Source organism: Hippocampus guttulatus, chromosome 11 (assembly GCF_054856545.1).
Source record: "Hippocampus guttulatus isolate MCC_2025c chromosome 11, RoL_Hgut_1.0, whole genome shotgun sequence".
Classification (NCBI taxonomy): Eukaryota; Metazoa; Chordata; class Actinopteri; order Syngnathiformes; family Syngnathidae; genus Hippocampus; species Hippocampus guttulatus.
In genome coordinates, this window is record NC_141271.1 from 8916953 (window position 1) to 8940873 (window position 23921).

Sequence of the window (23921 nt, forward strand, 5' to 3'; positions counted from 1 at the left end):
CACATAGTGGCCGGAATCAAGCCCCACACTAAGCATCCTATCCACATGCACAACTTGACTGTTTTCTTGAGGTAGCGTCACCCTGTACACTCATTGGAAGCATTTCAAAAATTGTTGACTTGAGTTGTTGAATGTGACTGTTCAATGCTATGGCACCACGGGCCCGTGGAAAGTTTTAATTCCCATTTCACATATAAATTCCCTTTAACTTAGGTAGGACTGATAGCTATTCTCGATAAAATATATATATTTGTGAATATTTCTGTGCGTCCTAAAGGTTTGCTTGGCTTTCCATGATTTCTTATGGCCTTTTTTTTTTCCGGGGCGAGATTTCATGTCAAATGTCATCTTTAGTTTTCTCAAGCTGCTGCACATCACATTCAGGATGAACAACCTTCTAATCAGTATAGTGATTAAATATTGATTTTAAGTAATTCAGAAAGAAACAAAAGTACAAAGACATCCAGTCAATAGAAAACATGGCATCCATTGAAACTCCCTTATATGAATTTCAAAGCTATCAAGGGTCCTCTCGGATGGCACTGAAGCCATTACAGCCCATAATAAGAGCAGCAAATAAAGCAGTAGTGACTGCTTTTAAAGCTTTCTACTTCGCCAATCTGAAGGGGAGAACTCTGGTAAATGTGTGGGGGCTTGGGGGGGGGGGGTCACCATCTTGCCTGGCCTATGGAAAGCCTGCAATTAGGGAGTGTAATTAGCTAGAAATGGGAGGCGGGTTGAGGGCGGGTGGGAGGGTGGGGGTATTTTGAGCGAGGGACACAAAGGAGGAGTGCGAGAGAGGTGGGCAGATCACCACATTTCTTTCCTTTCTTTCTCTCGCTCCTGTTGTTTCCAGTCATGCCCTGTTTCCATGGCAACCTGCTGCCGGAGACAGGGAGGCAGCAGTGAAAAGGAAGTGTATCCGCCCTCTCTTAAAGAGGATGGCCGACCTGTGCGTGTGTATGTGTGTGCGTGCACTTGTGGGCGTGTGGATGTGGGTGTGGGCAAAGTGTTTTTGTATCAATGTTGAAAGCTTTTCATTCGACTTGCATCACTGCACACTGTTGTGTTGCTGTCATCGGCTTTAGAGTGAGTCAAATAGGTGGAGATGCTTTCGGGTACATACTTATTTATTCCCTCGCATAGTTAATGCATGGTGTGCTACATTCATGAGAGCCTTTGTTAGGTACAACAGCAAAAATTCCGCCTTTTGAGAAAAGCGATGGTACCTTCAATAAAGTGTTTCATTCGTTCCAAGCTCGTAACTCAATTTACTCACATATGAAATACATTGTCCCCATTGAAATGAACTGAAATGCCAATCATCCGTTCCAGCCATCCAACATTTTTGGAGGTTCCTGGTTTTTCATACAATTGAAAGAATCTGAACAATAATCTGTGATTTTTTTTTTCACCTCAATATTGCAAATGCGATTTAATAAGCACATTTTTTTAAACTCTTCCCATTCACAATAATATAATCTTTATTAAACTAAACAATAACAGATCAGGCGGCCCGGTGGCCAGTGGTTAGCGTGTCGACCTCGCAGTGCAGAGGTAACAATTAAAAACAAAAAATAAAAAAACAATTGAACCCGGGTTCAATTCCAGCTGCGGCCTCCCTGTGTGGAGTTTGCATATTCTCCCCGGGCCCGCGTGGGTTTTCTCCGGGTACTCCGGTTTCCTCCCACATTCCAAAAACATGAATGGCAGGCTGATCGAACACTCAAAATTGTCCCCAGGTGTGAGTGTGAGCACGGAGGAGTGTTCGTCTTTGTGCGCCCTGCGATTGGCTGGCAACCGGTTCAGGGTGTTCCCCTGCCTACTGACCGAAGACAGCAGGGATAGGCTCCAGCACCCTCCGCGACCCTTGTGAGGATAGGCGGATGGGAAAATGAATGATTGAATGAATATCAGATCGATGATAAAGAAATATTTTAGTTGTATGTTACGCTAAAATACAGGCAGATGAACCTTGAATGTATATGAAATATGTTTTATTAATCTAGTTCAATTGGGGAAGTTCACCTTGTAGATTGCAGTCTTTTAAGCATTCATTACGACCACTACTTCCTACCCCCACCCCTACCAGTGTGGTGTAAAAAAAAGTTAGTAAATCATATATCCGATTACATAAATAATGCAGATGGATACCTGGCTTCATCACTTTAACATGTACTGTATGTGTGATATTATTTTATGATATGAGCGTGCCCAGTAGAGCACCACCAATTGCTGGGGAAAGGTACTGGCCCAGCCCGCGAATAGCAAAACTCAATGTAGGTTACAATTGATGGCCACTGTTCGAAAAAAAAAAAAAAAAAGCAGATTAAAAACGGGATAGAAGTTTGGAAGTGAAAATCCCCCCTCAACAAGGGATCATAAATGCGCGGCGTCAATAACCCGTTCTGTCAGCGCACCTCACAAGACCTCATTTCAGACAGCATCAAAGGAAATTATTCTGTGTGCTGTTCTTTTTTGTTTTGTTTCGTTTTGCTATTTTGCCTTAAACTTCAGAGTTCGAAACAGGGTCATGCAGGAGAACACGCCAGCTATCATTGTACCTCACTTCTGTTCAGCCAGCAACCAAGGTAAATTTGGCTTTTTTAAAAGAAACAACAGCTTCTACAGGGGGTTTTAAATGCATGAGGTAGTCATACCATGCCAGCAATCAGCACACCTTAGGAGACCCCATTTTAGCCAGCATCAAACGATCCATTTGATGCATTTTTATCTTCTCACACTTAATGTCAGTTGTCATTAAAGTTAAGACCTTATTTCATGTTATCGTTCCAACCGTAGTTAACTTATTTTATACACTAGTATGACTGACAGAAATGTTAAAATGTTACTGAAAAAAATTATCTGCACAGTTGATCGAGGTTTTAAGAAAACGACATTGCTTCTTCCGAGGGGACCATACTCAAATTCTAAATCAGGTATGGACAGCTAAAATGATCTCTGATCTCAACAAATTAGAGATCTTCCAGTATCTCAGAACAAATTGTATTGGTGTCCTCAAAGTTCAGCACCTCTCCGACAGTGTCATTTGATAAAAAATGTGCATTCTTATCTTTGTCAGGGCATTTTTTTTCAACCTTAAACTGTCGACTGGCTGCTACTGCTTTAAGCGACTAAATCCATCAGTTTATTTTATACTGTATTATGTCAACTTGGCTTTGTTCATGTGTCTACTTGTGTGTGTCTCGAATACGGATCCGCACCCTGTTATGCAAGTCTTGATTTTCCCGTCCTATTTTTCTCCCTCAGAAACTCACAAGTATCTCTGAGGATCACCCCACCCAGACTAATTACACACCCCTGTTTGTATGCTCGCAAGTAGGCTACATGCTCGGGCATGAAGCCTAAATGTCCATCCTTGCAGGATGTGACCAAAAGTAGCCTCTTTTAGAAAAATGAACACTTGCTCTGTGTATGGTGCGGGAGGTGGACAAGAGCGGCCAGTGTCGGTTCCCTCCCCGTGGTTGGCAGTAAAAACCCCACCCAAAGAGAGAGAAGCAGTCACACCCCGCACGACATTGGAAGTGCTGCAGATGATTGCTGCTTTGCTGCTGCTACCTGTCATAAAAGGCAACAAACAGCACCTAAGAGCTTGTTCACCTCTGAAGGGCAGCATCATTGCCTGGGCGGGCCCTCAAGAGAGGAACACACACAAAGTCGTGGCACGCTGTTTGATGCAAGACGCAAGGTTATCGTCAAAAGTAGGAGTGAGTCGCGTGTGCGCAAGCTACGGTGTACGGAATGCTCAAACCATCACCTTTAAGATTCAAGCAATGCCCAAAGTATCGCAGGAAAAAAATTCCACACTAAATTTTAAAAAAGTCAAGCTATTACTTGGGTTAAACACGTCAAGTCATAAAATCTTGCCCAGTCACATTTGCACACACATTAGCCCCTTTACTCTCAATATCTGTACCCGTGTTAGTTGGCAACTAGCATATTCACAAATACATTTTTTCATGGTTCCACTCCAGCCTCTGTACTCTCGATTCCTTCATTTTCTTCTCAATTAAACACACAGCCCACATGAAGGAGAGGTCATTTGACCAGTTATTGATAAGCCAAACTGAAGTTAACAAGGCTTACCTATATTTTGGGGGTTTATCGTCACAGATATCTCTTATCTTTGAGTCGCAAACTTAGCATTTTGCCTTTCTAGTTCTCCTGATATTAAAAATAAATAAATAAACATGATCCTTGAATCGAAATGTAATCATTTTGGGAGATCCTTCCCTGATACTTGCTTCAAGAGATGACCTCTGAACTCGGTTTTATATCACAATGGTGGGTCGCCAGGTTTGCGTTCGCTACATTAAAAACAAACAAACAAAAAAAACCTTGTCTTTCAAAAACACTGGAACATTTGTCTCTGCCCTGGCTGCTCACTACAAACCTACAGTGCCGTGAAAAAAGTATTAGTATTCAGAGGCAACCAAAGGGAATACAAAATGACTGAAATGACTCAAATGAATTTATTCAGGCCCCAAAAAAGTCCAAACCTTTCTGACGCTCTGTGAAAAAGTGATTGCCCCTCCCTTGTTAAATCACAACGTAACTGTGACTAACGACAGTTTTGGGAAAGTTCGATTTCTCAGACTCTGGGGCTCCTGCAAACCACTGTCAAGAGTCATTATTCACAAATGGAGAACACTTGGAACAGTGGCAAACATTCCCAGGCGTGGTCGACCAGCTAAAATTATTCCAAAAGTGTGACGACGACTCATCCAGGAGGTTGCAAAAGAACCTAGAACAACATCCAAAGAACTCTAGACCTTGCTGACCTCAGTTTGGATCAGTGTTCACCATTCTACAATAAGAAAGACACTGGCTAAAAATGGCATCCACCGGAGAGTTCCCAGGTGAAAACAACTGTTGTCCAAAAAGAACACAAAGACTCGTCTCACATTTGCCGAAAGACATCCTGATGATGACCAAGAATTCTGTGGACTGATGAGCCAAAAAGTCAATTCGATTTGAAACCTTTGTGTGTGATCGATATGCAAAAAACAAACAAACCCAGAAATCGGGAGCGGGGTGCAAATATTTTTTCACTGCACTGTACATTTTCAAGGCCAACTTGACAATAAAAAGAGAATAATATATTAGGACCAGCGGTGTTTTGTATTTATGTGACGACTCATCAGGTAGACATGCAGGAAATGTCCTTCTGCATGCAACCTTGGCCTTAATAGTGAGTACAGTGTCCCGTGCTAAGTCTCAGACTTCACAGTTTTTAAGTGATCGTTATTTGAGAGATTTTACATGAAATGGGAACGTTTAAAATTAGTGTTGCTCGCCTTCAGTGGTGTGCTGCAATACTCCTGAACTCTCCTGGAAGAGTTTCGATAATTGAGCATGTGAAATCCACAAAGTTCATTTTGTCATGCGTCGCCAAAGTGCAGCTGTGGAGTTACAGTCATTTACAAAATGTCTTTAATATTTGGGATAAAAACATTCAATGAATAATAACCCATCATTAATTGTCAAAGCATGAATGGTTCCATTTATTTTATTATTAAATTATTAATATCAAAATTGCAATGCATCATCAAAGTGCTCGTCTTTAGTTTAGCTTTGTTTTATTCGAGACCCTTTCACTTAACTTTTACACTTGTGAAATATGGAGTGAACACCGCCATTGAAGCGTGAGCAGTTTGTTATATTATTTTAATTGTATAGTGATGTCATTATTTTGTACACTCGCATGCGTGACTCGTATTTTAGTTGTGTTAAACAGTGGCAAATTATTTTGCGCTTGTTGATATTTTTGAAATGACACGATACATCTAGTCGACTCCTGCCCATCACTGAGAGTTTTATTTGAATTTCATAGTATAATCTTGTTTTGTTTGTTGGCTAAATTGTTGTGACAAAGTTCCAGAGTTGGCAACTCTGAGGAGCAGCTCGCACCACCACATGCCCTGGCTCACCTGGGTTGTCATGGTAACAAAAGTCAGACTCTGCACTTGCATGAGACAGAAACGCCCTTTCACCGTCCTACAAACAGGTGATTTAACGGAAAAGTTAGCGACCTTTCATAGAGACACCGGAGAACTGTTTTCAATAAAATGTCTCCTTGGCTCGACTCATTCATTTGCACAGGCACAAATATTTTTAGCATTAAACAGCACACTGGTCTCACCTTTGCCCTGGCTCTTGGCGTCGTCCAGCAGAGGTAGCATGATGGCGTTGTTGAGGCTGGAGGGCGAACGCATGGCCGTGGTATACATGAGCGGCAGCGACTGCACCACCACCGGGATGCGGTGAACACGGCCGCTCAGCTTTCCGGCGCCCTGCAGGCCCAGCGGGCTGGACGGAGGCGGCGGCACCGAGTGCAGGATGTGCAAATATGGCTGACCTCTCATCCCGGGCGCAACCAGAGGGCCCGGCGAGAGGACCGACGCCGCCGAGGTAATGACCGACGGCGAAGATGAAGAGGACGACGACGACAGCGAGGACGGCGAAAAAGCGGATCTCAGCGGGGAGGAGGATGACGTGGTGGTGGAAGAAGAAGAGGGGCGGGGCTTGTTGATGGACAGGTCCACCGGCTCGGTCTGCGTGTGGAAGTGCAGGTCGTGTGCCAGCAGGTCTTCCGGAGGCTCGGGTTTCACTCTGCTGAGAAAGAAGGGGACGCCGTCCATCGCGGAATAAGACCGCACTTTGGGTGACTGCGGAAGGAGAGACACATTCATTTAGAAATACAATTGAAACACTCTTGGAACATTTGGAACTGGATGTCATATAATAGGAGTGTGACAGAGTATGAAACACTGAAAGTTTGAATAACAGTTGACACTTAATGAGGCAAGTGGTTCGCACAGCAGTCCCACAGATGAAAGATCCTGGGTTCACATCTCAACATCGGTTTTCCTGTGTGGAGTATGCATGTTCTCTCGCTCCTTTCAGGGGTTTTATCAGATCAGTCAGGCTTCCCTACCACATTCCAAAATGTGTGTGTGTGTTAGGTTGACTCAAGACTCAAAATTCTCTAGAGGTGTGAATAAGATTAAGAATGCTTGTTTGTCTATATGTGGCATGTAACTGATCGGCAACCAGCGCAGGCCGTGAGCCTCTTGCCCACGCTCATTTTTCACAGAAATCTAATGAGGACCATAGCTGCAGAAAATGGATGGATGAGAAGAAATGTCCCACAGCTTTGACCTTTGAAGCATCATAGGTTGGATATTTTGCAAAAAAAAAAAATCCATTATAGAATAATAGAATTAAAGAAGAAGAAGTTGACCTCTAACACTGTTTGTTTCAAAATTAAGAGTACCGGTAATCTAATTATGCCGGTTTGAGGATCAATTGACACTCTTTTTGACTGGCAGAGAGGTCAAACGCAACCTAAATTTTCATGTCACACACATTCTTCATCTGCTCTCATGCTTCGATTCCTCCAAAAATCAATAGTCTTCTTACCATGACCTTTTGTGTTTGGAGGGTTAGTTGAGAAGTAATGAGCAAAAACAACATTTTTTGGGGGGAGGGGGGGGGGGAATCAATAAGGGTCTTGAGATGACCATGTCTGACAAACTGGGAATCAGGTTGTGCACCAAATTTACAATGACGAGTTTGATGATGAATTCAACTGACGACTGGCAGAGCGGCAATATTGAACCTCAATGTGGGAATACTTCAAAACCGATAGCTGAGGCAATGCCCAAAATGCTGAGAAACACATGGCGACATAATAAAGATAGTGTCACTCAGCACTTGTAACCTTTCATCATCTCCTCTCTTTCACTCCCTGCGTTGTTCCGCCTCTCAATTCCTCCTGTTTTCCATCACTCCCCCAGAAATGTGCCTCTGTGTATTGCCTACCCCCTTCTCTTAAATCTCCTTTGTGGAAAAAAAAAAAAAAAAAAACATCATATGGGCTCAATTTCCTGCCCGTCTCTCTCTCTCTCTCTCTCTCTCTCTCTCCCCGACAGCCCCGCTGTAACTCTGGCGCTCCGATGTGACCCTGAACGCATCACAAACTTGTTTCCCCTCAAAGCCGTCTTGGCTATTTCAAGTGATCTTTGTCTAGAGCGTGTCACGTGTGGGAGGGGTGCCACAAGTCATGATCCTAACAGTGAGGCCTTTCACAGGCCCGTCGGGGAGGGAGCTCATATGGCAATTTTTTTTTCTTTTAACTAATCGGACGCGTAAAGCTTATTAAATCTAGAAGGAAAAGCCGGCTATGAAAAATGTGCCCCGCCATGGATTTTCACCCCCACTTCACATTTCATTCTGCTTATGTAATGCTGGCTGCGAGTAGTGAATTCAGATTTTTTTCCCCGTCTTCCAAGTAGCGTGTGTTCATTTTTTTTTTTTTATAGTAGCCTACTATTTATACTCCAAGCTTGTATACTCAGCCTACAGGAAATGTTACGAGCTTATGAATAGAATGAAAATGCTTGTTTACTCTGTAACGCCCTCGCCAGTGAAAAACAAACCCCGCCACCATTCTGGACGGGTTCACCTGGGGTTCAGCGGCGTCGGGTCAAGGTTTATGGCGTACGGTTATGGTCCGCTTCACAGAACCACCCACTAAGAATTCTCCCAAAAACTAAATATGTGCCCCTATGACCTTGAAACCCAACCACCTTAAAGCATTTTGGACCAGTACCAGTACCAGTAAATCAACCATTTGTAGTGCTGTAGTAGTATTACTCTGCATAGGCCTAAATAGGATTTTTATCATGCCAGTTCAATTGGTTGGAGGTGATAAGGAACATGTACAGTTTGTCATCGATGATCATGTATTTAGGAAGAAAATATCTGATTTGTCAGGGGCAGGGCCAGTGTCGGCCAGTGGTCTCAGCCCACCTGTTTGGCCAGCTAGGAGAACATTTGATACCTGTAATTCTTCCTCCATTTCCACATGGATACAGGATTCTTATACGCCTTGATACTCTGCCTCAAGTTATTTTGATTCATTGCACATTTGAAGAATATCTATTCAATTGATCTGAACGCAAAATCTAAAATAAAATGTCTTGAGTAAGGAAGATTCGAGAGAACATCAGTCAAAATTATTACTTCCACACCATAGCAAGCAATTAACACTGTCAAAAAGTCACTGTTTATCAAAACATCCACAGTGAAAATACACACTTAGACCAATCTTACACACACACACACGCACACGCACGCGCACACACACACACACACACACACACACACACACACACACACACACACACACACACACACACACACACACACACATAATACCAGCAGGAGCAAACCTCTGTTAAAAGCAGTGTTTATAATTGTAAGGAATTAAACAATTTTTGTGTCATTGTGATTTTTAGATATGTGAATGAATGAGCCATTGATCGCAGTATGCAAAATAACGTTGGCCGTAGGTGACAATTGATCAATCTGATTGGCTGTTAGCTGGCGATTCAGTGGGTGAGATAGAAGTCAACTATAAGAGAGCACACAAGAGCAATACCCTGGCAAAAAAAAATATGTATATATACTGTATATATATATAAAAAATTGCAAAACGGTATTATAAAGAAGGATGCACACACGCAGGACCACCCCTCTGACAAATTTCTGGCCATGCCCCTATGAATTGTGTTGGCGTGTATATTGTGCTCATGACATTTAATATTCCATCTATAATTCAGGGCCGCATCAACTAATGAACATCTTTGACCTTATATACAGGACAGGAGATCCTCACGTCCCATCATTCAATGGCCAAGGTTACAAAGAGCACACAACACAATGGACTTTTTTTTTTTAAAACATGCTGTACTCAGCAGAGGTTCAGCTAATTCACTCGCAAGTAGTTTCCTGGATGTCTCGTGGTTGAAAAAAAAGTTGAAGAAGTCTTTTTATTGACTATTTTCCCAAATAAGTCCATCATACATTATGTCAGAATTATGGCCTTGCCATGGCACAACTTCGGGCAGCATTATGCAGCTCAATAAGTCACTGATGTAACAGTAGTTCAGTACTTTGAAAAAAATCGACAAACAATATTATTTGATCCTTCAGTAGGATTTGTTGTCCACTGACAAAAACGAAAACTTGGCATTCATATCAAGCGACAGAAAAAGGAAAAATGAAGCCACCTCCACTCTTGTTTTGACAGACACAACCCCCCTTCTCTCTCTCCACACACACAAAGATGTGCTCGATCTGCCTACTTGCCTCAGTTCTGCTGCCATTGTCTTTAATAGGGGATAGTTGTTAGCAGGGCCCATTTTTCAGCCCCTTGCATAGGAAGGGTCTAACGAGTCAGGCCATATTTCCAGCCTTGGCTCCCTGCCACCCAAATGAAGACCACATTTTTGTCGCGGCCTGTCTGCCCTGTAACAGGGAGGCACAGTCATTTGGGGGCGGGAGATTGGATCTCGGCGCACTTCAAAGCCGTTTGAGGTCGCATCCAGATTGACATCGCGGCACGAATGGAGGGTGACTTCAGAAGACTCAACAGCCTTGAGGCACGGTAGGGAGCAGAATGCCCAGAAAGACCCGGAGAGGAACCACCTGCTGCCATACTTAAGTGCTCAGATGTGGAGATTTCTTATCAGCAAGTAGTACCGACTAAATGTGACCACAAGACCCATCTGGCTACAACGATCTTGTGTTCTTCCCATTCAACATGCACACACGAATGACCTCTGCTTCATCTTGACTACGTGACTCCAAGGGATGCTTCACTGGGATCATGCATTGGTTTTTCAAGTATCAGCCAAAATTACGAAGGAACAAAAAACCTCTTTGACACAGAGATACCACAGAATAGTCCTATCAGAAGATCTGATCTGCCTTGGGTTATTACACAGAAGCCAACAAAGCTGTGAACGTAGTATCGCAGCACCGCTTGACAGTTGGAGACCCAAACAGCCATCTACATGTTGTGTTTTACAACAGTGGTACCTAACGGTATTTAAAACTCAACATCGAAAACTGGATGACAAGCACGCAGTCGCTGATGCCAAAATGCAGAGCGAGTCATGAGCAGCTCAGTGAATGGGAGCGAGCTGAATCCGAAGCCATCTTTTATGAAGCAAATATTGCTCGTTAACTTCGGCGTCGGTCAATGTGGGAAAGTACACATCCAGACTTGGATATTTATTAATTTTTCTTTCTACGAGAAGGATTTAACATGGCACGCGTCGTACATGGGTTTCCGCCTTGTGTGCGCTGTCTGACAGAGCAGTAGGAGCATTAAAACATGCACCCGCGCGAGTGCAATCGGATAAAATTCTTACCCGCACGCACTGAAATGTTTACGAGCATATTGGGCGTACTGTCAAGCTCTGCGTAACAGAACACCCAGCGATAAACTGTGTTCAGGTTTAACACCAAACCCTATGAAGGCGCATCATCGGGAACTCGATGCTTGTCCACAGCAGCGCGGCATCTTGGGACCAGATAATTCTAATGACGTCAACGCCAGCAACTGGTGTGATGTACAAAACACTTATCGGAACGCGACGTTCCTGCTACGCGATGACTGTTGGGTCAGCGATATCACACCCTTGTCCCAACATTCTGACATTCACTATTTCCACCAGGGGTGCCCAAGTCCAGTCCTTGAGAGCCCCTATCCAGCCTGTTTTAGATGCCTGCCATGATCACCTGGAGGTTTCATTAGATCATCAATATCACACCTGATTCTGAAAAAGCCGAACCCTCCCACGTCAAACTCAAGAGCGGAACCAATCTTTTGAACCACAGGAATAATGAGGCACATTCAAAGCCAGTTAGACTGCCTGACTACCAAATTGTGATATATTTACATATAGGACAGATAATCGATGGGATTAGGTAAAAGATGATAGCATTTAATAGCTACCAAAAATATCCTGAGCTCTGTTGGCATCGTACAACTCATGAACAAAGAAACCCTAGAAATTTGAACATTAGCTGTTGGTACAATTACATTTTCCGCAATGCATGTGAGATATTTGAGAATTTGCGCCACTTTTCCAGTGACACCGCTTTGGCCTCACAATGCATCACCCACCTGCAACATTTCTTCCATTAAAAAATATTTCACAAGATGATCATTTATTCTGCCCCCATTTTAGATTGTGTATAAAGAACATTTTAAATGATTTTTGGAGAAATTTAAAAGGTACTCCATCACAAATCTGAGTTTATATCAAAAGGAATTCAGCATTCATGCATCATTATTACAGAAATGTGGTGACCTGAGCACGCGGCATGCACACGCACACACACACACACACACACAAAACACAGCTGTGGCAGCAACACAAAGCCCCCGTAACCTAGCAACAGCTTCTCCATAACAAGACCACTTTATTTATAGGTATGCTGGACCAGAGAGCCCTGACACTCTACAAGGGCCATGCAAAGCCTGCGTGAGGTAACATCGTTATAAACCCGACCCAACTAAGAATGAACTATTTTTTTTTAAAGACAACGGCGCCCGATGGGAGTTTAGCGAAAGGCTTGAATTGCGACGTTTAACTTCCGCGTCTGTGATTCATACTTGGCAATAGAAGGTGCGACGGGAGAGCGAGGGGGGAGTTGAGGAAGAGATGGAGCTGTGATAGTGCTCTTCAGAGGAAGAGGAGGATTGCGTTTGTTTGTGTGTTGTATGTTGTGCACACAAGAGGAAGATTATTCATGTGTTTGTAAGACAGGAGGGTAAGAGGAGGATCAATGGGGGAACATAAAGATGCGGAGAGATAGTAGACTCTGAGTTTCTCATGTGACCCAACATCTTTGCTGACAATCGCCCCCAACTAGTACGGACTCCCAAACAATCGCCGCCTAACCACCTCCTCCTTCGTAATGCATTCCTGTCCCAGCTGTGGCTCGCCTTCTCTTCCTCCTCACTACCATGCTCTCCGACCACTCCTCAGAGCCCCCAAGCTTGCTGTCTCACTCGCTAAGGCCTGGGAGTGATTATCTGCCCATTGCCGGGAGGAGGAAAGACGGAGAGGAAAGCAAGAGGGGGTGGGGGCGGGGGGTGGGGGTGAGGGAAATGGGGAATCGTCTGGAAAACAACTGCTCGCTTACCCCTTGTTCCGATTCCAGGGGCTCGGCTTTGACTCGGACTGCAGGCATTCCGTCAAGCATTAACATCCTGTCTCTTTGGCGGCCTGTGAAGTGACAAACAGGAGGTTTTAGCGTGTTGAATTAGGACCTGCAAAGAAGTAAACACATCTGTCTGTCACAAACAGGGGAACAGTGGGAGTTGATTTCTGACCCTAAAAGGGTAAAGTCTGGACCAGCATTTTGTAAACTGAACCCACTGTTAGTGTAGCCGTTCCCTTATGTGACTGCCGTGGAGATCGCATGGGATCAATTGTCACTGTGTTCGCAATCAACCGGTGCTGCAGCCAAGAAAGGGAGTTCTTTTGTCTGATGAACTACCATGAGCACGAACTGAATAAATGGTTGAGAAACAGGATGGCTGGAAGGTTTCACAAACCTTTGCAAAAATGAGACTGGGGGGATAGCGTTCGGATTTGGGTTGAGATTTTTGCAGATAGCATTAGGGGGTTCAAATTAGGATTAGGGCAGACCTGGGCAAATTTCGGCCTCTGGGCAACATTGGCCATCCACAGTCTTTGCCCAGCCTATCTTTGTCTGAAATGTAAAATTTGCAAATGTGCTGATTTTTTTAACCCTCATGTTCGCCCGCCGACATTTGGTTTTTTTATTTTTTTATTTTTATTCTATTTGATGTGCATGTGTTGATGATACAAGCAACAGTCCTAAAGTCAAATTTTTACTTCCTGCATGGTAGGAAAAATTTGCCCTCATAACACACATCAATAATATAAAACGGTGTATGTAAAGATGTATTCTACAATACTTGCCACACATCCATCTATCAATTGATCAATCTACGCATCTGTTCATCTATGTGTCGAATCATTGATTTGGGAGTAACAACTAGGAACGGCTAATATAAATTGGCAGTTGGTGCTCATAATGTTAGCATATTTTAAAAATGCAGAGGAAAAAAAATCCACACATTATAGACACAATTTTTGTAAATGTTGATTTAAAACATCACAAGAAGAATCGCCCAGAAGCATTGTGGCTTGTCAAAAAGCATTATAGCAAATTCCAGTCTCGGTCTCAATGTATTTCAGCCATGATAGCATTGTAGAAAGAAGAGAACACTGAAACCACTGAAACAAACAGCAGGCGCAGTTATGTTTTGAGGCTGCTTTGCTAAATCCAGCACAGGGTGCCTTGCACCTGTTTGGAATACAAAGAAATCTCAAGACTATCGAGGCATTCTGGAGTGAAATGCGCTGCCCACAGTTAGAAAACTTGGTGGCAGTTGCAGGTCATGTGACTTTCAATGGGATAAAGATATAAACACACAGCCAAAAAAAAATAATACAAGAATTGCCAAGAACAAAACTTCAGACTATTTTAAAGAGTCCTATTAACACTTTTGGACGTCTGTGAAAGAAGCTGAAACATGCACTGGTTGGAAGACAGCCTTCAAACCAGAGAAGGTTGAAGCACTTGGCTCATAAATAGTGGGCCAAAAATACCTGTTGCGATGTGCTAACAGTCTCAATCAGAATTACAGAAATTATTTCTGATGATGAGACCCTCGAAAAAATAAGCTTTTAAGTTAAGGGTACCATAATTATTGCAAGAGCTACTTTCATTTATTTTGAAATATAAGATGATTCTGTTGGACTATGAAAGCAAACAGTATTTGGACTTTATTCATTCATTTTCAGTAACTTTTTTTATGATCACTTTTATCGGTTTGAATATATTTCAGTAATTATTTGGTGGTTTTCTATCATTAACAGCAATGTACCAACAATTCAGTCTGTTGTATGTGTAACGTTCTTAAAATTTGGTTATAAACATTTCCAGACACTCAAATTCACTAAGACGTAAATGTAATACCCATAATATAAAAACTGAACTTTTCAGTGACAAATGAATGCATGTCAAGATGTCCAATGATATACTTTTAATTCTGATGATGATCAAATGCTGACATGAATTATGCTGAGTCATTATGCTGTTTTAACTCAGACATTCGGCTGGCTGGTGGGCTGCCGCGAGCCTATTCGTCTTTCACTGACGGACAATAACTGCCTTGTATAAGTTGTTACTCAACAGTTGTTGCAACACCACCGCCAGGTCACGGTTACTCGTGTCATTCAGGCAGGAAAAAAAAAAAAGCTGCAAATGTGCAGCAAACACACTTGCAGACAAACGTCCTCCTGCCCCCACTGCGAGCACTCAGCTTCTGCCTGGTGGCGTGTAAATGCTGCTGCTGTAAAGCTAATGGAGCCAATAACAACAATGTATATTCCACATCCCCCTCAGCCGGAGATGACCTTAGGTAGCAACTAGCTAGCCCTCTTATTATTCTAGCAGAAGTGTAGAAAGAACACAAGCACGGCAAGTCGGCTCCATGTGGTATCGCTGTTGATCCTTCATGTCTGTTGCACTACACGAAATAAACCTCAGTTGGTGATGAATACTGTTGATGCTTTCCTGACCTGATTGACTCAATGGGACAAATCAACTCATGCAAGGTCATGTTTCTACCAATCGCACAGTTCAGGTTGACGTGCTTCCGTATGGTACAACTTTGAATCGTCTCTCAGTGAAACTTTGAAGCTTTCATTAATATATAGAGTATAGCACATAATGAACCAGAAAGGCTCAATTTTATTGACTTATCACCGAAACCACTTGGACCGCTTTGTTTGCATTCCCTAAGAACATACTGCAGATCGGCTCAGCTTGTCTCAGTGTAGTTGGGCCTGGTGTGTTGGTGTGCGTGAAAGTTGGTCGGACTGCTAAGTCTGCTACGTAACTGTAAATAGTGTGACAATTAATGAAACAAAGAAGCTAAACACGATGAGAATTCTTTGCAGGTATTATCAGGAAATAAATGAAAAGGCGGAGAAACTCCCGATGTCCTGATGTAAATGTGTGAAGCGGTGTTCACATTCATTCAGAAAACTGCACCACAATAGCGATCGACTTTGGTTCTCTTTGGTACTATTATCGTTAAATCCTGAGATCTGGGATGCACTTCTACCATAGAATGTGTAGACAGGGACCAGCAAGGTCCGTTCCCTTTTCATTGTCAATTTAAGTTTAGTTAGGCTGGCGTGTGACAGCTGACCAATAAACAGACAGCAGCAAAGAGCTGATCTGTCTGCAAAGCATCCATGGCCCAGGATGCTGTACTGATCAGTGTAATGCCGCAGAACAGGACTACCATATCTCATCAAAGGGATCTGAACTGAAATGATCTGTGGGGACAAGGATTAAGCCACCCTTTTTGGAACCACGAAACCACTCATTTATCCAGAAACAAAACGGCTTGATTAGATGCCACCTATCGTCCAGTACTTCTCCAGCGCAAGACTAATCCTGATGGTGTTTGTGTGTGTGATGGAGGTAGAGCGGTAGAGGGGAGGGTGGATTTGCTCCTTTTCAATCGGCAGCCTCCACCTCCAAACCCCTCCCTGCACACCCACACACACATATACATGTATATACCTCCCTCTCAGGTCTAAGTCCCTCAGGTACCCTGGCTGTGCTGCTATTGTATTGTTGTCCAGCATGTCCTTCGGCTTCAGGTCTTGGTAGGCCCCGATAGCGTTGCCATGGTAACTGTTTGAGCAGGTGGAGCATCGGCTAGAGTCCAGCCTCGAGCCATGTGTTGAAGAGAACAAGCGAAGGGAGTGTAGCAGGAAAAGTACATGGCTTATTTTCCCTGATAATGACTGCATCCCGAAATATGATCATTTTACGTCTATGTCTTTAAATGTATTCATGTTAGTCAATAAATGAAAATGCATTGTGAGAAAGAGCCACTCTATTCATCCGCAGTCCCACTAATCCAGCGGTGTGTGGACACCCTCATAATGAACTGGCCTGCAGCGAGCTATTCAGGGGAAATCAATGGCCAGTGCATGCCGCTGCTTGTGACCGCAATGACCAAAGTGCAAACAGTGGCGAGGGAGGCCTCACGCCGAGTAACGAGCTAATGGAGGGAGGTGAGGTCGAAATACTTTGACCGATTGCTCCATCGCAGGCCCCGCGAAGCGGTTTCTTTGCTTAAAGTAGTCAAACAATGCATCTAATAGTCTTCATCAGTGCATTCGCTGCACAGGCGACCGTGAACTGCAGTCCGTCCATCAGCAGTATGCTCTGTGTGTGCGAGATAGCCAGTGGGCGGGGGTTGTGGGGGCGGCGGTGCAGGGTAGATTAAGATCACCTTTCCATTTGCTGCACTCTGAAATAAAATGGCCATCCCAGGTGTGCGGGGGAGTCAAACGCAGCGAGGAAGGCACGTCAGTGGAGTGTTGAGGCATGTCATTTCTCCTTCCAACAAACAAATTCCCCTAAGATAAAATGCTGACTGAAGTTTTTGCAGGCAAAGTGAATACAAAAATATAAAACCATGCACACCATTCATCTGGGAATTTTTTTTTCCAAGGATTTAGAGCATGTATAGAATTTGCCTCGAAATTTGCACTCGATCAAGTAGCGACTCGAAAATCATCAGGTGTGCCTATGTTGTGATTCTTGTCACGCAAGGACCTAAACACACGAGGGTCGACTTCTGGCCTTGTGGAGTTGAGCTATAAGGAATTATGTGTTTTATGGAGAGTGATCAAATTTATCAATCATGCTTAGTCTACATGGGGTGACAAAAACTTTTTTTTTTCCACTTTAGCTTCTTTCAACTGTCTAGTAACATATATGTGCTTTAAATGTGGAAGCAATCAAACAAAATCTATACCATAACTTTTCTGGTTTTGTAGCAACATTGAAAATGGCCGAAATCATTCTAAAATAGACACCATCCATCCATCAATCCATTTTGCGATCCACTTTATCCTCACATGGGTCGAGGGGGGATGCTAGAGCCTATTCCAGCTGTCTTCGGGCAGTAGGCGGGGGACCCTGAACCAGTTGCCAGCCAATCGAGGGCACACAGATTTACCTTGCACGCTCTCACTCACACCAAGGGGCAATTTCGAGTGTTCAGTCAGCCTGCCATGTGTGTTTTCGGAAGGTGAGAGGAAATCGGAGTACCCAAAGAAAACCCACGCAGGCCCAGAAAGAACATGCAAACTCCACACAGGAAGGCCGCAGCTGGGATCGAACCCACGGCCTCTGCACTGTGAGGACGACGCACTAACCACTCGGTCACCGGGCTGCCCTATAACAGACACTTGAAATCAAATTGTGTGCTTCTGGCAACTTTTTTTTTTTTCTGCGTCAACTCATGATAGACATGGTTGGCAAACGTCATGAGGAGCTCAATTTACTGGGCCGCAAAAAGAAAATTCTAGCAGGTTATGCCAGCCTTCACTACCACACATAACATGGCAAATACTACAAAATGTGTGTTCATTCAAGTTATTATATGTGAGTAAATTGAAACCAGATCACCATTACTTTATCATATATTTTGTGATATTTTTGCTTGATGGTATCGCGTGAGATTTTTCTCATGTAAAATGGATGCCTTGGCTTTGAAAAGGTCGGGAAAAACTCTCTTCATGGATCAACAGTTACGATTAGAGGAGAACTCCGGCCTTTGGTCAACCTATGATTGACTGGTGTCCAGTGATTGATAAATTGATGAAGAGGTGCGTCGCAAGACCATTGCCTATATAATGTGCAGACACAGTACCCTCTTTTGGACAATAATTCTGTAATGTTAACTCTGACAGTAACCGTCAACCGTGTTTATTTTCCTCTGCCTTTAACACAGAACCTAGCAAAGCGGGATATTGCAGCAACGGTGTGTGCTGTCACACAGCGGAACGGCAATCAGATCATGAGATGACACCCATTCCAGCGTCTGGCGTGATTTATAAAATATTTTCAACACAAGAGTGCGGCAGAAGTGACTGTGAAAATAACCTATACCAGCTCTCGTACTGTCTCAGTAGCCAGGAAATGTCAGTGAACCTCGGTGCCTTAATTCAGTTCTGGTGTCATATATAGACAACAGTGACAATAAAAGGTGAATAAATTCCAGCTTTGATGGACACTGCAAAAGGGGCTTCCAGTATGACCACTTAAGATGTGACATTTCTAGGGTTGACTTTGCCCTGTGTTGTGTTGATATTTTTTCTACAGAAAGGGGCTTAGCACACATGTATCCGTGCTTTAGTCAGAACCCAAAACGTATCTGTCCACTTATCCTGATTCATGTTTGGGAATTTGTCCTAATTCAGATTTGCAGGAGAACTGGAGCCTCTCTTAGCTGACTTTGGACGTTAGGCAGGATATCGCCTCGACTGGTCATCAGCCAATCACAGGGCAGGAACATGAAACCATGAACTTAATATTGAGTTCAAGTGAAGGTGAAAGCTGTGATCGTCTGAAGAAATCGCCCTAAAAGTTGACACACCTCACCCGGTCTGGGTCCTGCCATTGTGAGCTTTAGCATCCATGTGATACTGGTTTACGGGGAATAATTTGGATAAACTGAACAGCAGATTTGCTCTGAGCTTCAGATGATTGCTTTGATTAGCAGGAAAGACCAGACGTGTGTGTGTGTGTGTGGGTTACACACCGCGCAGTGTTATCTCAACACGAGAGGGTGAAAGGACCCATCCGGCTTATCTCCCGACTCACACAGAGTTATTTCTTCAGGTGAAAGTTAAGCTTGAATCAACTGACTGAAGCAGATGTAAGAAATTGCGCTCTTCCCTGCCCTTGCCTTGCATGTGCATCTACTATCCCAAAACAGACTGTGCCACCCAGCCTCCATCAGTGCTTTGTTTCCATGTCGAGTGCCCGGGGGCGGCCGGCTACATCTGTGTCGCAGAGCCCGGACCTGCTGCCATTGGCCCTGCATGCAAGGGAGGTCAAGAGGACTGATGAGGCAAGGAAGTGGGCACTGAATTATCTGGGGTGCATAAAGGGAGTCGATAGCGAGAGGGAAGAGGCAAGCTGGAGGTGGGGGGAAGCACAATGGGGGTGCAAGGAGGAGGAAGAGGAGGGAGGGTGGGGGGGTGATAGTCAGAGAAGCGAGAGAGGGTAGAGAGGGGATATGGACTACAGCCAAGGCCCGGTCGAGCGCAAAGCACACAGTGCAAGAATGCCAACAAACCCCACCGCCCCTTCCCTCTGCCTCCCACCAGGTCCTCCACCAGAGCAGAGAGAGAGAGTGGGGAGAATGAGACGTGAAAAAGCTTCCTTTTTGATTGGTGCAACAGTATAAAAAGAGCCGAAATGATTTCCTGTGGACAGCCCCTGGATGTGACACAGTCATAGCGGGCCTAGCAGCTCACTCCTACACTCGTTCTGTTCGGCAACATTTAGAAAGCTGCTTGATTTAGTGACTTTGTCACAATGAAGGCTAATGTTGAAGGCAATCATGCACAGAGTGACTGGGTGACGTCGCCTTCGCATGTCTCAGGGCTTGTGTTTGATCCCACTGCAGTAGCTGCTTCAACAGGAAGTGCACCGAGGCAAACAAAAGGGACTATGTGCTCAAACACTTGAACTTTCAACCCATGGACCCGATGTATGCAAGGTGGCCGAAGTAGCTCATATCAACGTACAAATTGGTACGTTGGCTCAATCAATCCATCGCAATCTTTTTAAACATGATGGATTTTCTCTTCCGTTTTTTTCCCGCGAATTTTGAATGAAACCCAAAGGACGATGCCCAACATAAGTTCAAGTTCAAAGCATATTCTGGAATATTGTTCCTTTGTTTTCTCACCTATCCACAACAATTTTATGTCTTTCAGAAATGAGTTCCTTAGTGTCAGAGCAAAACCAGTATTTCTATCCTTCAAATTGAAAAAGCTTACAAAATACACCGGCTTTAATACTAATCAGCCAGCTGTCCTTTGAAAAGTCGACTGACATTACAGCCCTGAAAATGCTGGCTTATTATTAAGATAAGATAAGATAAGATATCCTTTATTTGTCCCACACTGGGGAAATTTACAGCCTCCAGCAGCAAGAATGTAGGCAGAAAGAAGAAAGAAGAAAAAACAAACAAACACCGTTCAATTAAGTGCAATATAAATACAAAATGGATAAATCGCAGTGCTATTTACAGTTGTTTTTCACATCATTTAATTATTATTATTATTGTTGCTATTTTTATTCAGCAGCCTGACAGCAGGATTAGTAGATATTAGTTATTAAATATATTAATAAAAATAAGATATATATTAGATATTAAATGAGAGTCTGGCTTTCATTACAAAGAGGGATATAATAACATTTTTAATTAATGTTATCTAAATAATAATAATTGCTAGTACTCAGTGAAGTGTTGCAGAATTTCTATTTCATTCGCCATATTTTGCTTAGCGATAGCAACCAGCTGAGTCTTTTGGATGCTCCTGGGACATTTTTGAGCAAGGTCGGACAAAGCACTGGAGTGCACTACTTGGCTGCAACCAGCAGAGGTGCTGTTGATTTTGTTTTCAAAAGAACAACAAAATGTCATCGGCTATGGGAAGTTGTGTTCCACGCAATGGCTCATCTTCCCCGGGTGGTATTATTCTAATCAATAAATTCAACACTGACAAGGAAATGGGAGTTCAGAACATTCAGTCAATTGTGGTGTTCCCACTACATCAGAAAATTTTTTTTGCAAATCTGCTGTACAGTAATTCAAGGGAATTTGGTTGAATATCAATCCCGATTTGTTTCCAACACGCACCTTAAATGGGTCACAAAATAGCTGTTTTACACACACCCACAAAAATAAGCAAACAAAAAAAAAACACTGCATCAATTTACACGAAATTCCTGCCAGAACAAAATCAACCTCTTGTCTTTCTTGACAAGACTTGAGAGAAACTGACAACGAGAGATCATTTTACCTAGCGACTCAGCAAGAATGCACCAGACTCACATGCTCATGGGTATGACTTACAGGCTGTAAGTTGGTCACAGAGAGACGAAATCATTGATACACAACAACAAGTTCTATCTTACCAAAGCTGCACAAGTGAAAGCACTGTCACACACGAGTGGTTAAAGAGGGGCATTAGAAAGTAATGTGACTGAATCAGGGCGGCCCGGAAGTCCAGTGGTTAGCACGTCGACCTCACAGTGCAGATGTACCGGGTTCAATTCTAGCTCCGGCCTCCCTGTGTGGAGTTTGCATGTTCTCCCGGGGCATGCGTGGGTTTTCTTCGGGTACTCCGGTTTCCTCCCACATTCCAAAAACATGCATGGCAGGCTGATTGAATACCCTAAATTGTCCCTAGGTGTGAGTGTGAGCGCAGATGGTTGTTCGTCTCTGTGTGCCCTGCGATTGGCTGTCAACCGGTTCAGGGTGTCCCCCACCTACTGCCCGAAGACGGCTAGGATATGCTCCAGCACCGCCCCGCGACCCTTGTGAGGATAAATGGATGTGACTGAATCACAAAATAAAAGAAGCTTTGTGCCCCCCCCCCCAAAAAAAAACACCACCCACAACAAGAAAACTTTGAATCATAATGATCCTGTTTGGAAAAAAACACCACAATGCGGAAGTGCTTATTGGATGAATGTAAGTAAATGTCCAATAGCTGATAAGTTTTTTTCCCCTTGGTCTTTGTTTAGTCCTCGTTTCACAACTAAGCTATGTTCCTATTGAGATGTAACCCGAATTTGTACGTACAGTAATTCAGAACATGCCCATAACAACACCGAAGAAGAGACATAATAATAGACAAATACACAATTAGTTATTTGAATTAAAAAAAAAAAACAAAACAAAACACTGAGTCCATGAATATCCATGAAACCAATTTCTATCGCACTTGGCTCATGAGGTTTGCGAATGAGCTTGAGCTTACTTTGAGGAGAGGGGTGTGGAACACTCTGGATCAGTCTCATCCAATGGCAGGGCCATAAACATGAAGCAATCAAACAAACTGTAGCTGTCATGGTTTTCTTCTGTCTGTGTTTTTGTTTTCAGCATCACCTGAAGCGGTGGGCGTGCCTCTGCAGCGGTGCAGCTGTTTCTCATTCCTCATCAAGCCTTGCCGAGTATTCAAGGGTGGTCAAGTTTCCAAGTCACTGTCGGATTATTGACCTTGCTTCCTGATATGCTCGGTATATTTTCTAGACCTCACGTTTACGTTCATCGTCGCGTCATTGCCGATAGTTCCTTGTTTTGTAGGTGTTCTGGTTTTCCACTTATTCTGGACTGATTTCCGTTTCGTGTGTTTGGGCTTTTGCCATTTCGTTTAGTGCTTTTTCGGGTGTCAAATTTACCTTGCCGCAAGCACTTTAAGCTCATATTTGTTTTTCCTGGTTCTTTGTCGCCAGCGATTTTTGTTTGTACTTTGTCGGTCCTTTGTTTTTCTATCAATAAATGTTTCGCAGTTTGTCTGAGTTTACGTTTGTGGCATCTGCACACCATCTGGTTCGTTTCCGAACCGTGTCAGAAACTGAGCGTGTGCTCATGTGCTGCCAAATGACATTCTGTTGGGCAATTTACTTGACCGCACACCGTTTGTAAGCTTGAAACTATTTGACTTTGAGTATCTGTAGCATTAAATCCGTGATTTTTTAAAAGTTCAATATTATAACTCGTGAGAGGGATGATAATCGATTATTCAGACTTCAATAACTGTGTGGGATTGACAGTTGATTCATTGTGTCTTGAAGAAATCGAGGCAAAATGGGGTGTACTGTACATTGGCTGTGACGAGCGGGGTGCTTTTCACCTATATTTCACTAGTTTGCTCTCAAAGACATCACTGGGGTGAACTACAGCAAAAACTCCATTGTGGCATTATTCTTCTCAGCGTGTTGAAACAGGCGTTCAGAAAAGTTAGTCGACCACTGAAATAACAAGAGCATTTGGGAAAAAAAAAAGATGATTAATTAAATGGTAAAGTTACTAACAGCCGGTAAAACTATTTTTTTTGTTTTAATATACATTAACAAAGATGGTGGACATGCTGTGCTGAACC

General features: G+C 43.4%; 1 protein-coding gene across 1 annotated transcript in view; it reads right to left on the bottom strand.

Moving 5' to 3' along the window:
* The window catches only part of klf12b (Kruppel like factor 12b), a 51379-nt gene that overhangs the window by 17753 nt on the left and 9705 nt on the right, over positions 1 to 23921 (bottom strand). The window contains exons 2-3 of the mRNA XM_086123315.1: positions 13027 to 13109; positions 6164 to 6689 (exon numbers count right to left, since the gene is read on the bottom strand). Coding sequence (XP_085979441.1) covers positions 6164 to 6689; positions 13027 to 13092 — 592 coding nt within the window. The 5' untranslated portion in view covers positions 13093 to 13109. The remainder of the gene's footprint in view (positions 1 to 6163; positions 6690 to 13026; positions 13110 to 23921) is intronic.